We start from the raw sequence: 15104 nt of genomic DNA on the forward strand, positions 1-15104 counted from the left end.
CTGTGAATAAAATTTTTGGTGCACTAGTGACCTAGTAAATTTTCAATCATATGCAGCTACTACTATATTGAAATCCATAAATCACTGACCCCAGTTATGTCATGATTACAGTGCTTATTTTCTGCCCACAGCAATTCCTGCTGTTTGCTCTATTGACTAATTTCAAGAGGCAGTACATCATGACTGACAGTTGCAGCCTTCTGCAAATTATGAAGCAAAAAGGAGTATTTCTTCAATAAACTATTGATGTCTGATAAATTTTACTTTTAACTCCTGAAAGGCTGCTGGACACTGAGCCAACTATCTTGCTGTTACTTGATTTCAGGTATACTCAAATATGTAAATTAGTTTTAAGTAAGAAGACTGCATTCTGTCTGGCAATCATTTCCTTGAAGCCCCTTGATGAGGTGCAATGTGATATCTGACACATGGGTTGGAAACATTTAGAAACACAATTTCTAAATAATGAGAACACAATTACTATAAGCTATTTATGTAGGTCTTTATAAACAATATACTTTGAGAAAAACCAAGATATATTATATTTTTCTCTCATGGGACTGTCAATTTAATAAAAACTTTTGAAACCAATAAAAATCTGTATTCACATTATACCTATAGGAAATAAAATTTATTGATAAATTATATTGTTATAAGTGTTTAAAATATATACACTGAATTTCTCCAAGAGTAAAAGATTTCCACTGGGCTTGAAATATAATTCTTATCTACAGCTTTACCCAGTCTGGTTATATCTACTGGAATGAAGCCTGATGATTCAGCGGTAGACAGTCATTTGTCTTTGGCTATAGCTTCCATTTTATACACTCTTAGGTAATGCTCTTTACTATCTCATTTTTTTTCCTTTAAAAATGCCCTGTGCAACAGTATTTTTAGTTGTTTTTAAAACCTTAAATTCACATCAACTGTCCAAAAATTTGGGAAAAGACTAAAAGGACAGCTACTTAGAACCAGACTCTTAAAAATATTTATTTTCTTTAACATACACAGTTCCATACCCAAGAGTACTGATGATCACAAAAACAAGCTGAGGCAACACTCACAATGTCATTATCATCTGAGTGCCCACGACATGCTGGGATTGTGCTAATCAGAGTAAAACCCTCACATGCTAGATTCTTCCAGAATCCAGTAAAACAGACGATACTAAACAAAAACAAGGAAACATAATCTGAAATCCTAACAAAACAGGCAGCACCCTCATAGATTTGTACACATTTTAATTTGTATACACTTTAAAGTCTGATCTCATCTCATAGTTCTTCCAGTAGTGTCCCTTACTGGCTACTCTTCTCAAAAGCAGACAACCCTTACAATCCTGCTTAAGTGAAGGGGTCACCACAGGTGTTTCCTCTCAAATCACTGCCCAGATTATGAGACCTTTGCAAGACTAAGGTAATGGTAACATGCCCTCCAGTAAAAGGGACAGGAGTTCTACTCTTCAATGCAACAATAGAACATCTGAAGCCCTAAAATCTTAGCAGAGCTGGGTATGTGGCTCAGTAGAAAACTTAATCCCCAACAAGAACTCAAAAAAGGAAAAAAAAAATTCAGCACTAAAATTCTGTGCAAATGAATTTTATAGTGAATCCATTTTCCAAAATATATAATGTGAAGCAACAGTTTTATCAATTAAAATTTTCAAAACCATTTTAAACAATTTGTATCCAAAAGAGCTCACAGATAATCACTAATAGTTATCTTTCACGAATGGTCTACTAAAGATACCTAGCATATTGTCATCTACAGGTAGGGAAGAGAAAGGTGCAGTTAATTGTAGGCTTCAACTTAACTGACATCCAGGTAACTAATAAAACATTATTTGTGGGACTGAATAAGGTGGATCCAGCCATCCTCACAAACATGGGTAAATGCCACCCAATAGGTTGAGGCCCAAACACAGCAAAAAGGCAGAAAAGAAAGGCAAACTCAACCCTATTCCTAAAGCTGCCCTGGGAATCAGAACTCCCACCTGTCTGACCTTCCCAGTCTAGTAACCTGTACCAGCGCCCCTTCCCCATGCCATACTCCCTCCTCCTCCCTCCAGTTCTGAGGCTTTCGGTTAAGACTGAAGGCTACACTACTCGCAATATGGTTCTCAGGCCTATGGGGCTTGGTCTGCACTCCACCACCTGTTTTCCTGTACCCTCCAGCTTGCAGAGCATGGAGGGAGGAGTGTCGCAGCCTCCAGAATCAGGCGAGGCAACTCCCCACTAAATCCCTTCTCATCTATTTGTGTCTCCATATATGTCCCAATGGCCGTCTCTCTGGTGAACACTGTCACACAAGGTGACCTGGTTAACAGGTATCCAGCATATGACAGAGCTGAGAAACTAAGTTCATCTGATTACAAATCTGTACTTTTTTCCACTGTATCAGTTAACTTTTACCACTACTGCTACAATTTGAAAGATCACTTTTTTGTTGTTGTTGTGGCCAGTCCTGGGCCTTGGACTCAGGGCCTGAGCACTGTCCTTGGCTTCTTTTTGCTCAAGGCTAGCACTCTGCCACTTGAGCCACAGCACCACTTCTGGCCATTTTCTATATATGTGTTGCTGGGTAATTGAACCCAGGGCCTTATGTATACGAGTCAAGCACTCTTGCCACTAGGCCATATTCCCAGCCCCAAGATCACTTTTTTTGTTATTGTTGGTTGTGGAGCTTAAATTCAAAGCCTGGGCACTGTCCCTGAGCCTCTTTGTGCTAAAGGCTGGCACTCTACCACCACTTTAGCCACAGTGTCATTTCAGGTTTTTGAGTGATTTACTGGAGGTAAGTCTCACACAAGGACTTTTCTGCCCTAGCAGGCTTCAAACTGTGATCCTCAGATCTCGGCCTCCTGAGTAGCTGGGATTATAGGCATAACCCACCAGTGCCTGGCAAAAGATCACATTTTAAGAACTGGATTTACACATGCCTTTAGAACCACCAAACATGATGGGAATCCAGATAATGCCTTTGGTGAAAAACATTTGCTTCCTATCCAAGAATATATGCCATGTGTCTGTGATGAAGAGTTGAGAGGCAAGGGAGACATGAAGTAAACTCAGACATGAGGACTCTCCTACTTCATTTCTACAGGGTCACCAAAGACTGGCATAAAAGAAATGACTCTCAGCTGCAATTTACTCCACGCCAGATACTATTCCCAGAGTTCATGGACTGCTGACTCATTTAACCTTCACAGTAACAGCTGTCATCAAACCGTTTCACACAGAGTGATTGTACAGCAAGTTAGAAATTAAGCAATGTGAACTGCATCTTTAAGACTATTTCAGAAGAATAAATCAAACAACAGATTTCTGTTTTTATTAAGCAAAAAAGGGTATTTAACTCCTCTATACCCTTCATCTTTTATTTTAAATTACAGTAAACTAAGACAAGTATAGGAGCTACCACACATGGTTTAGCACTACATGAAACAGTAAAAAAAAAAAACTCACCAACCAGCTAGCTAGTAAGTATGATCAAGAATTTTTGTACTGAAATGCACTAAATGGTCACAAAAAATGGATTAGTCCTTTTACTTCACAAGTCAAAAGTGCCAAAAGTATTGCACCATTAAAAGAAAAAAAAGGGGGGGGGGATCAAATTAAAAGACAGATAGGGAAAGCTGAGTACAATAGTACACAAGTGCAGTCCCAGATACTCAGGAAAATACTTGAGAAGAGGATGATTGCTGGACCCCAGGACTCCAATACCAGCCTGGGCAACATAGCAACACAAGAAAGAAGAGAGGAAGGGAGGAAGGAAGAGGAAGAGACTGAAAATAAAAGGAAGAGAGAAAGGAAGGGAAGGAGAAAAAGAAGGGGGAAAAGAATGGGAAAAGGAGGAACAGGGAAGGAAGAAGAAGAAAGAAAAAGGAGATGGGGAGAAAGAGGGAGAAGGAGAGAATAGGAAGGAGGGAGATGAAAGAAGAAAAAGAAAGGTGATGAAGGAGAAGAAAGGAGGAAGGAAAGGGAGGGAGAAACGAAGAGGGAAGAAAGGAAGAGGAGGAAGAAGGAAGAAAAGAGGATAAAGGAGAAAAGGAAAAAAGAGGATGGAGAAAGGAGGAAGAAGAAAGAACAAAAGAGGGAGAAAGAGGAAGAAGCAAGGAGATGAGAGAAAAAAGGGTGAAAGATTAGCCAGACTCGAGAAATTTCTAGAAGTCTTCTACGCAAAGGAAAGCTATTTCAAAATGAGGTGAATAAGTCTTACTGAGACAGGACAGCTTTCTTCTCACTCACTTCTCTGCTCACTACAGTTCAGCAAGTGCTTTTAATTACCTAACTGACAAACCCCATGCATATTACCTCTGCTTTGATCACACATGTCCACTGTAAGCCACAGAGTAAGTGCTGGAGACGGAGAGTGCCTGGAAGAGGAACCACGCTGAACAGCAGGTGCAATCAGGCTCCACTAGCCCTGACAATCCGATAGCACTGGGCTACAACCCTTGGCTCACTGAGACACTTAAGCACCTGAACACATTTTAAATTTCCCTGCCAACACTGGTAGCAATGTGAGAGGTAATTCTACAGTCACTTTAAATAAGTCATTCAGGTGGCAGCTGAGAACAGTGTGTCACCTAAGCCAGTAACCTTACACATACACCAAGCCGACTTCGAACAATTACCATCATCTTGATTAATCTTATGATTGAAATGTTTAATCATTCATTTCACTTGTAATCATTATCTTTTATCACTGACCAAACATGCAGTTTTAATGTCCCCTTCTATTATTTATATTGGACATTTCAGGGCTACTGGAATTTTAAGTAAGTCCTTAAATTTTAAAAAGCTAACTATTATATTCCTATTTGCTCTATCTGCATAAAGAAGCACTGAAGGCTTCATACAAAATTAATACATGCAGGGGGCTGGGAATATGGCCTAGTGGCAAGAGTGCTTGACTCGTATAGATGAAGCCCTGGGTTCGATTCCCCAACACCACATATATAGAAAACGGCCAGAAGTGGCGCTGTGGCTCAAGTGGCAAAGTGCTAGCCTTGAGCAAAAAGAAGCCAGGGACAGTGCTCAGGCCCTGAGTCCACGCCCCAGGACTGGCAACAAAAAACAAAACAAATAAAAAACTTAACACATGCAGTTACTTGAGAGGAGGCCACAGGGTTGACAGAATGGAGTGGAATGGGCCTTCTCAATGAATGCTGGAGACCACCGCCGATTCAGAGCAAGCATCTGCATAAGAGCTTTGGGGTTGGAGGCATGCTTCCGTTTGTAGAGCACCAGTCAATGGGCACAAAGTGTCAGGTGCAGAGGACAAATCCCAGTCTCAGAAAGCAGCCAGAAAATTTTATCACCCAGACTATACAATGAATTAACCTGTGTTGAAATTGCTTTCCCTTTATGTAACAAGAAACAACTATATTGTATTTTTATCCATACATGTCCCATAGACATGCACAATGAACTCACAAAATCTAGTTGTTTTTTGGCCAGTCCTGGGGCTTGGACTCAGGGCCTGAGCACTGTCCTTGGCTTCTTTTTGCTCAAGGCTAGCACTCTGCCACTTGAGCCACAGTGCCACCTCTGGCCTTTTCTATATATGTGGTGCTGAGGAATCGAACCCAGGGCTTCATGTACAGAAGGCAAGCACTCTTGCCACTAGGCCATATTCCCAGCCCCAAAAATTCTAGTTTTAAAAACTAGTTTTAGGGCTGGGGATATAGCCTAGCGGCAAGAGTGCCTGCCTCGGATACATGAGGCCCTAGGTTCGATTCCCCAGCACCACATATACAGAAAACGGCCAGAAGCGGTGCTGTGGCTCAAGTGGCAGAGTGCTAGCCTTGAGCGGGAAGAAGCCAAGGACAGTGCTCAGGCCCTGAGTCCAAGGCCCAGGACTGGCAAAAAAAAAAAAAAAAAAAAACTAGTTTTAAGCCAGACTTGGTAGCACATGCCTATAAAACAAGACTCAGGAGGCTGAGGCAAGAGGAGAGTTCAAGGCCAACCTAAACAGCATAGAAATCTTGTTTGAAATAAAACTAAAATAAATTTTAATTTTAGAAAGGCTTTTTCTTTGTTCTAAATCCTAACAATTCTGACTTTTGAATACAGCTTATGCCTCCCTTTCCAGTAACTTACCACTCTCAACTCATACTTTAGTCTTATTGCCTAAACCAGTATTATGTGCTGAATGATGACACTGAATGTGCTAAAACGATGTCCCATCCATGACAGAGTTGCCAGCCAGGAGTGTAGGAAGTAAACAAAGGAAGGGCTGAGGGAATGCTCTGTGGTCTGCCTCAGGCCCTCATTTCAATCAATCCCCAAAACCAAAGGAAAAATAAAAAGTAGGAGATCACAGGGCTTCCCTTTTTTCTGGATTCAAAACAGAAACTATCCATTTCTCCCACAGGTCTGCATTTACCTAACTAAGAGAGCAACTTCCTCCATTTGTCCTGGTCCCTGGTAGCCTCTAGATACCCTCTGCAATCACTTGCCACACCTCATGGTGCCTTTCAATGATAAAAGTCTTCTCAATAGTTCAACTACCATAAAGCCACAATTATCCACAGCAAATTATCTAGTCTGCTTTGGCCCTCAAATATTTGGGTTCTTTGCCCATTCCGGTATTTCCCATCCAAAAATACATGTGATTTTTATGCTTGAGAAATATAAGTCTCAAGAATAATCCGCTGCAAAAGTAACAGATCTCAACACCAATTATAAATATGTACAATTGTGTAACACCCCTTAGTAAAATGTCATCTAACTCATAAATCAGAATTCATAAAGATATAACATGGAAAATACCTTCACAAAGGAAACTTGAGAGTGTTCTTTAGCTAACTCGGCCATGACGTCATTCATCTGCACACACTGTGGAGCCCATGGTGCCCAGAAGTGGACCACGAGGAGGGACCTGTCAACGGATAAAATGCTACCTTTTAAAAATTTTGTTAAAAAATTCAGATGTAAAGTCTACTACAAACAAAACCTTTAAAAGAAGTGCCAAAACAGTTTTGTACTACTAAAATGCTACTGTATTAATAAGCACAAGAACACTACACAAGGTGTTGAACCTTTGGGATAAATTTTCAAAGTAGTGCTGTTTCTTGAGTCAAGATTTAATCTATGTAAAGTGCTTCTAAATATCCATCAATCTCAACTGAGAGACATATAAATCAACAATATTTTCAGGCCCCGAGTACAGTGAAAACTACATTCCTATGCTAGAAGAAACTACATTTCTATGCTAGAACATTTCTATGCTTGTGACAAATGGTTGTAGACACATTACTAATAATGTCAACATTACCTTTTAAATATGGCACGGTGACAAAGGGACATAGCAGTGAGAGCCCACCCAGCAGAAAACAAGGAGAAACTGGAACTACTTTTTTACAAAGCTATATCATGCTACAGGATGATTTTCTAAATATTTATAGCATGAAAAAATAGATTAATAAGTTGTTCACTAAATTCTTAGGAATCCATATATACCTTTAACTAACTTCATACAAAACTTTGCCAGAAAAGAGACTAATCTACCTAATATCTACCTAATATCAAATTGAAATTCACTCAGTATTATGGAATTCTAAGTTCATATGCAACCTTCCTTGGAAAAGATTGGGCTAACAAGGATGAATATGGTTAAAAGTAAACTGAAATTACAACAATGAAGCTAGGCTACTCAGGAAGCTGAGGTCTAAGGATCATGGTTCAATGCCAGACTGGGCAGTAAAGTCCAAGAACTTCTTATCTCCAGTTATCACCAAAACACTGGAAGCAGAAAGCACCAGCCTTTAGCAAAAAGCTCAAGGTCAGTGCCTAGGCCTTCAATTGAAGCCCCAGTATAAGGAAAGAAGGAAAGGAAGGAAGGAAGAAAGGAAGGAAGGAGGGAAAGGAAGGTGGGGGAAGGAAGAAAGGGAGGAAAAGGGAGGAAAAGGGAGGGAGGGAAGAAGAGAGGGAGAACAATGAAATCTTTTGTTGAAATTATTTTGGGAAGTGGGGGAAAAGTGGAGATGGGAAGATTGATTAGAATACATTGCAAAAGTGTGGAAATGTCACAATACAATCCACTCCCTTTAAAACTCACGTACACTGAAACAGTGTTTTAATCAAAGCATCCCCCAAAATCTTTTGTTAAAAAAATCCAGGAAAAGACATGTTACTTGGGGAAAAGAACTAAGAGACAACAAACCTATGGTCAAGAAATGGCAAGCCATAAAAACCAAGAAAATAAGAAGAGAAAAGGTGAAGCAGAAGAAGGTGGGGGTGGGGTAAGGTTTGGTGACAGCAAGCAGTCTAAGGCTGACTCCCAGATAGGACTTGAATGCTATGGTGGTGCTGGCCTGAAGCCCTAGACAGAAGCTGTCAAGCCGAAAGGAAGTTCAGTGCACTTAAGTGAGAGTGGAGCTCAAGGAAGACATCCATGTTGATCTACAGATCTGTGGATCAAAGAACAGCTGCAAAGCACTGCAAAGGGGGCAGAAGAAACCTGATGTCAGCACTCTGGGGCTCATCAACATTGTCAGGCAGATAGGGGGAGCAGCTGTGCAGATAGGAAGGTCAAAGAGAATCACAAAAGTCAGGAGAAGAGAACTATTAAATGCAGCATAAAAGGATAACTAACAATAGTGACCTGGATGTCAATGGTCTAACAGAAGCATGCAAACTGCAGCGCAGGAAGACTGAGCTGAAGGTAAGGCACTAGACTGCTAGAAAACTACTTTAGGAGATTTGTGCTGTACAGAGGAAAACAGGATTGACTAACGCAAGGATATCATATGCTATGCTTAGTTAGGAGGGTGGTAGGCTGGCTGAGGATCTGAGAGACAACTGAGGATACAAGATTTCCCAGAAGAGGAGAAGGAACATAGAGCAAAGAGGAGGCAGTGCTCTCCATGGCAGCAATCAAGGAATTAAGAATGGGTAGCACTAGGGATGCAACAGTGAGATTGATTGGGATACATTAGAAACTTGTGAAAATGTCACCATGAAATCAAGAGAAGCTAGTAAAAAGAATGGACAAGCCTATACATAACAAGAATGTGGGAAAGGGAAGTAAGGAGTAGGCAAATACTACTTGAAGTCCTGTTTTTGTTCACTTACAAAGAACATCTGCTGAAGCTGGGAACTGGTGGCTCACGAATATAATCCTAACTATTCCAAGAGGCTGAGAACTGAGGATGGAAGTTTGAAGCCAGCCCCAGCAGGAAAGTCACTGGGACTCTTATCTCCAACTATCAGAAAACCAGAAGTGGAGCAATGGCTCAAAGCAGCAGAGCACTAGCCTTGAGCAAAAAAGCTCAGCCCCAGCCCACAGATCAAGCCCAGGGAGGGAGGAGGGAGGAGAGAGGGAGGGAGGGAGGGAGGGAGGGAGATCTTTGAAACAAAGATCACAGGCAGGACTGACCAATCGGAAAAAGCTACCCGGGAGCATGCAAAGGCTCCAAAGGAAGCCCACTGGGCAGGAAAGGTCATATAGTTTGGGACCCCAGTCAGTGGGTTACAATTAGCATCCCGATCTCAGAACCTTCTAAGGAAAAGTGAGTAGGTAGGCCTCAGATCATGACAAATGACTGTGTTTTTTATCCAACAATACTCTCTTTTGTCCCTTGGCATCTAACTAGAGTACATTTTCAGTCTTCCTTGCAGTTGTCTGGGGCTGTGGAACTGAATTCTAGCCAGCAGACGGCCTGACCCTCAAACCCTGTGCTGGTTCTCCACCCACCTCCAGCAATACATAGCCTCCAGAGAAGATTCCAAGACCTGAGGATGGCAAGAAGGAAAACAGAGGTTCACAAAAGCCTTGGGTAAGGAAGGCCCAGGAACATTACACATAATCATCCAATTGCCCACAAATTTGGGACAGTACAGAAGCCCAAGAAGAGGAACTAAATGGTGGGGGGGGGGGGCGCACGCATAAGAAAGTTCTTCTGCAACTGGGAATACATCATCCAGTTTGGAACACGTAAGAAGGAATGCTGTAATACCTCAGTCAGTTTAAAGCAATGAGGACATTAACAATAAAGTTAGTTCCAGAACTGAAGGATTGATAATTAATGATCATAGACATGAGGAAAAATCTCAGCTACACTGACTTAGTATTACTATATGCCACATCAAGATGGACTTTTAAAAGGGAAGGGGGAGCTCTTATTGTGAGAACATGTCTGGAGCAGAAGGCAATGACTATTTCGCAGATGTGTACTATTCTTGAGGTTAACATAACAGTTTGGCTCCATGTTTAGTGGAGGTGTTAAGAATTAAAAATAGGCAAGTCTATTATAAAAATGACCCTAAACAAAATTGCTTGAAGAAGGGAGATCGAAAGATCGTAGGTGGGGAACTCTGAACCTGTCACCGCTATGTCCACAATTCAAGTGGAAAAAAAAGAAACCAAGCATAAAAACTGTTGCAAGGCTACCTTGAAATAAATCCTGCCTCAAGCTTTAGAAAAACCTTACTGGCAGGAGGAACCACAACATACTGGTGGATGGCTGGGAATGTGGCTTAGTGGTAGACTGCTTGCCTAGCATGCAATAAGCCCTGTGCTCGATTCCTCAGTACCACATAAGCAGAAAAAGCCAGAAGTGGTACTGTGGCTCAAGTGGTAGAATGCTAGCCTTGAGCATAAAAAGAAGTCCAGGGACAGTGTCCAGGCCCTGAGTTCAAGCCCCAGACAGTACAGGTGAATCACATCTGTGATCCTAGCCACTCAGGAGGCTGAGATCCAGCAGAGGACTACAGCTGTAAGCCACCTAGGCAGAAAAGTCCATGAGACTCTATCTCCAAAACAACCAGCAAAAGCCGAGTTGGAGGAGTGGCCCAAGTGGTAGAGCACAAGCCAAGAAAGCAAGAGAAGCAAAGCAGACTTCAAATCCTATTACTGGAGGAGCCATCACTAGTGGTCATGCTTATAATCTTAGCTACACACCAGACTGAGAACTCAGTATTGCAATTCGAATCTAGCCCAGGCAGAAAAGTACCAGGAGACTCATCTCCAACTAACCAACAAATAGTCAAAAGCAGAGGAGGGGCTCAAATGGTAGAGTTGTCAGCCTTGACCAAAAAAAAAAGCCAAGCAAAAGCCAGAGGCCCTGAGTTCAAGCCCCAGTACCTCACAAAGAAAAAAAAAAAAGAAAAGAAAAGAAAGTACTGACAAGGGATGGAGGGAAGGAAGAATGGAAGAATCAAGGAACTGTGTAAGTCCAAAAACATAAAACTGTAAGGATGAAAGGCAGATCGGGCGGTCGCTGGTGCCCATCGGAGGGCCATGGCTCTAAGCCTGACAGCAAAGCCTGTGAGACTCTTATCTCCAATTAAGCACTACAAAGCCGGAGAAGGAACTGCTTGCTGCTCACGCGGTAGAGCAAAACTAAAAAGGTCAAGGGCAGCACACCAAGGCCCTGAGTTCCAAGACTTAGGGCCAAAACAACAAAAACGGTGACGCACGAAAATAAGTACTTGAAACATTGAACTAAAAAAGTCTCCTCAGAGGGTGCTAGGTTCAAACACTAAGGGCGGATCCGTACAAGCCCTGATGATTTCATGAAGCATCTCTGATAATTATTAATAATTATAACTCTTCAAGACACAGGTTAGCGGTGGAGGAAGCTCAAGGCAGCATCCATCAACCCCCCCCCCCCGCGCCCCAGACACACACACACTAGTGTCTTGTTTTGTTTTTAAGCAATTTCCCAGGTAAACCCGACATGCCCAAAGAAGTGGTCATTTTCTGGTTTGAATGCTGAGACCTGAACTCGGGCTCGGGCGTGCTGAGCGCCAGCTCCGGCCCCCACGCTTCCGCGCCTCCACCCAGCCGGGCTAAGCCCAGGTCGGCAGCGAGCGGGGCGCCCCCTCCAGCCGCTCGGCTCCGTCCCCTCTCCCCGGGCTCCCAGCCACCGCCGAGGGCGCGGCCTGCCGGCCGGGGAAGGCGGCGGCCCCTCGCCCAGCGCCCGGGAGGACCCGGAGGTGGGGAGGGGGGAGGCACCCGCTCCCCGCCCTCCCCCGCCCCGCTGCCCGGGGCCACACTGGGCGGGGCCGGCTTGGGACCCGGGCCCCCCGGGCTGCGGGCCTGCACGAGGCGGAGCGAGGCGCCCGGGGACCGCGCGGGGCCCGGGGCTGGCGGGGGCCCGGGGCTGGCGGGGCCCCGGGGCTGGCGGGGGCCCGGGGCTGGCGGGGGCCCGGGGCTGGCGGGGCCCGGGGCTGGCGGGGCCCGGGGCTGGCGGGGGCCCGGGGCTGGCGGTGACCCGGGGCTGGCGGGGGCCCGGGGCTGGCGGGGCCCGGACGGCCGGGGGCGGCCGGGATCCCCCGACCGCCTCCCGGGGAGCCCCGGGGCCGGGTGGTGTCGCCCGGTCGAGGGCGAGGCCGGAGTCCGGGCCCCCCCCGGAGCCGCGCCGACGGGGCGGGGGTGGGGGGCAGGGAAGGCCCACGAGCTCGGGCGGCGGGGCCTGCGGGCCGGCTCCGGGGTCCCACCCGCCGCTCCCGGCCGACTGCGGGCCCTCGAGGCGGCGCCGGGGCGGTGGCCGAGGCCCTGGCCCGCCGGGCCGCCCGCCGCGCCGCCCGGACTCCCGGCCCGCTCCCCGCCCGCCCCGCCCCGCCCCACCCCGCGGCCCGCCGCCCGGCTTACTTGGCTTTGAGGCCCAGCAGCTCCTCGAACTGCCCGGCCGAGCCGACCTCCACCAGGGCCGAAGCCGCCTCAGCCGCCGGCGCCGCCATGCTGCCGCAGCCAGGCTCGAGCAGCCGAACGCCGGCCGCTCGATGGGGCGGGGCCGTGCGTCGGGCGTCGGCGCGCCGCGGCCCCGCCCCCAGGCCCGCCCCCTGCTCGCGGGCGGCGTCTGCAGATCCCTGGGAGCCCCGGGGCGGCGCCCGCGGGGCCTGGGGGCTGGCAGAGAGTTCACCCACCGAGGGGGTGTGTGTGTGTGTGTGTGTGTGTGTGTGTGTGTGTGTGTGTGTGTGTGTGTGTGTGTGTGTGTGTGTGTGTGTGTGTGTGTGTGTGTGTGTGTGTGTGTGTGTGTGTGTGTGTGTGTGTGTGTGTGTGTGTGTGTGTGTGTGTGTGTGTGTGTGTGTGTGTCTGTGTGTGTGTGTGTGTGTCTGTGTGTGTGTGTGTGTGTCTGTGTGTGTGTGTGTGTGTCTGTGTGTGTGTGTCTGTGTGTCTGTGTGTGTGTCTGTGTGTGTGTCTGTGTGTCTGTGTGTCTGTGTGTGTCTGTGTCTGTGTGTCTGTGTCTGTGTGTCTGTGTCTGTGTGTGTGTCTGTGTCTGTGTCTGTGTCTGTGTCTGTGTCTGTGTCTGTGTCTGTGTGTCTGTGTACTGGAGCTTCAGTGCAGGTGCTTCCAGTGCTCTAGCCTGGATAACTTCCTCCTTGCTCCTAGCTCCTAGGGTGTGTGTGTGGGGGGGGGGTGTATGTGGGTGTGGGTGTGAGTGTGTGTGCGTGGGTGTGCATGTACTAGAGCTTGAACGCAGACCCTGGGCGCTATCCTTTAGCTTTTTTGCTCAAGGCTGGCACTCTACTACTTGGAGCCACAGCCCCACCTCTGGCTTTTTGCTGATTAATTGGAAATAATCTCGTGGACATTCCTGCCCAGTATGGCTTCAAACCTCAGTCCTCAGATCTCAGCCTCCTGTGTAGCTAGGATTATAGGCGTGAGCCATCATTGCCCAAATACAGAGGATATATATATATATATATATATATATATGTTCACTAATGATTTCTATACTGACTACATGTTGAAATTCTATTTTACCTTTCTTTACTGGGATGTTTTAAGTTACAGAGTGACTTGTCACTTGTGGCTCACTTTGTATTTTTCTAAGCAGTACTGGAACCCATTACAGCTGTGACTCACCTTGAGAAACAGATGCTACTAAAATTCCAGATTCAATGGGAGGAACTGGTTTCTGTCTTGGCTGTGTACTATTACCTAGGCATAAGACTGGACAATAAACATACAAATTTGCTGAAATCTGATAAAGACAGTAGATTGTGTGCAAATATTCACATCCTAGTCGTAACATTGTATGGCAATTTTGCAAAAAGTCATCATTGGGGTAGAATGTACAGCATCAGGATAAAATACAAGGTTGGATTTTGGGGAGTTGGTGCACCCAAGTTACAGATGTGATACAAGTATATACACACTGGTGGACAGAGCTCTTCCAGCTTCTAGAGCGTTCAGTCTTTATTTCTCACTTGTGATCCCTGAAAACCACCATGCCACCCCACCCCAGTTATAGCTAAGGAACCTGCCCGGGCACACAGCAGGTAGGACAGCAGCCGGATGCCCCCCACCCCTTGAGCACCTCAAGTTCTTATCACCCACCGCTGCTCCAAGGAGTCCAGTTGTCTCCCTCAGAGCTCATTAGGGCCCAGAGGGAAACACCGGCATTTCCATTCTCGGTGGTTTGGGCCTGCTACAGAAGATCTCTATGCTCTTTCACTGCCCCAAATTTCAAAAACGTAGGAGAACAAGAGATTGGGCTGCTGTTGGCCCTGTTTGTGTGGGGTCACCCTGAGCTCTGGCATTCTGCTGCCCCTAGGCACCTAGATGCCTAGGTGCCATCCGCAGAGGGCTCGGAGTCCCACCCGACCTGCCAGCTCTGCCTGGTTGGAAATGGCCTTCCCAGCCTCACACCTGCCCCCGGCAGTCTGATGGGACCATTAAGTGGCCCGGAGGGAGTTGGGCTGCAATACAGGGACCTGTGGCACGTGGACTAGAACCTGGAGCATAGGAGCTTGAAGTCCTCACCTGAGAGAAGGCAAGCAGTCAGTGCTTGGGCTTCCTGCAACAAAGGCTCCACGTCACATCTACTGAGGCTAAGTGTGTGCTTTGGTGTTTAATTATTTTGCTAGGTAACAACAATTAATATGTACTTTTCCTAGACATAGTATTTTAGCCATGAATATGTATGGGAGTTGGTACCAGAGCTTGAACTTAAAAGTCTTGCACTCACTCAGATTTCTTTCTCAAGCCTGGCATTCTATTGGAGCCACACCTCTAGTTGCACTTCCCCCCCCCCCCCCCCCCCCGGTTAATTGGATTTAAGTCTCTCAGATTTGTCTGCTGCGGCTGGCTTCCATCCCGATCCTCAGATCTCAGCCTCCTGGGTAGCTCGGATTATAAGCATGAGG

The 15104-nt window shown here is 46.1% G+C and overlaps 1 protein-coding gene across 2 annotated transcripts in view; it reads right to left on the reverse strand.

Annotated features, from left to right (window-relative positions):
* Glrx3 (glutaredoxin 3) overlaps window positions 1–12742 on the reverse strand; it is a 36290-nt gene extending 23548 nt beyond the window's left edge. For both annotated transcript variants that reach the window (XM_048338018.1, XM_048338017.1), the window contains exons 1-2: window positions 12604–12742; window positions 6777–6885 (exon numbers count right to left, since the gene is read on the reverse strand). In XM_048338018.1, the coding sequence (XP_048193975.1) occupies window positions 6777–6885; window positions 12604–12692 (198 nt within the window). In that variant the 5' untranslated portion in view covers window positions 12693–12742. The remainder of the gene's footprint in view (window positions 1–6776; window positions 6886–12603) is intronic.
* Window positions 12743–15104: the final 2362 nt, after the last annotated feature.

This window comes from Perognathus longimembris, chromosome 2, assembly GCF_023159225.1.
Source record: "Perognathus longimembris pacificus isolate PPM17 chromosome 2, ASM2315922v1, whole genome shotgun sequence".
Taxonomy (NCBI): Eukaryota; Metazoa; Chordata; class Mammalia; order Rodentia; family Heteromyidae; genus Perognathus; species Perognathus longimembris.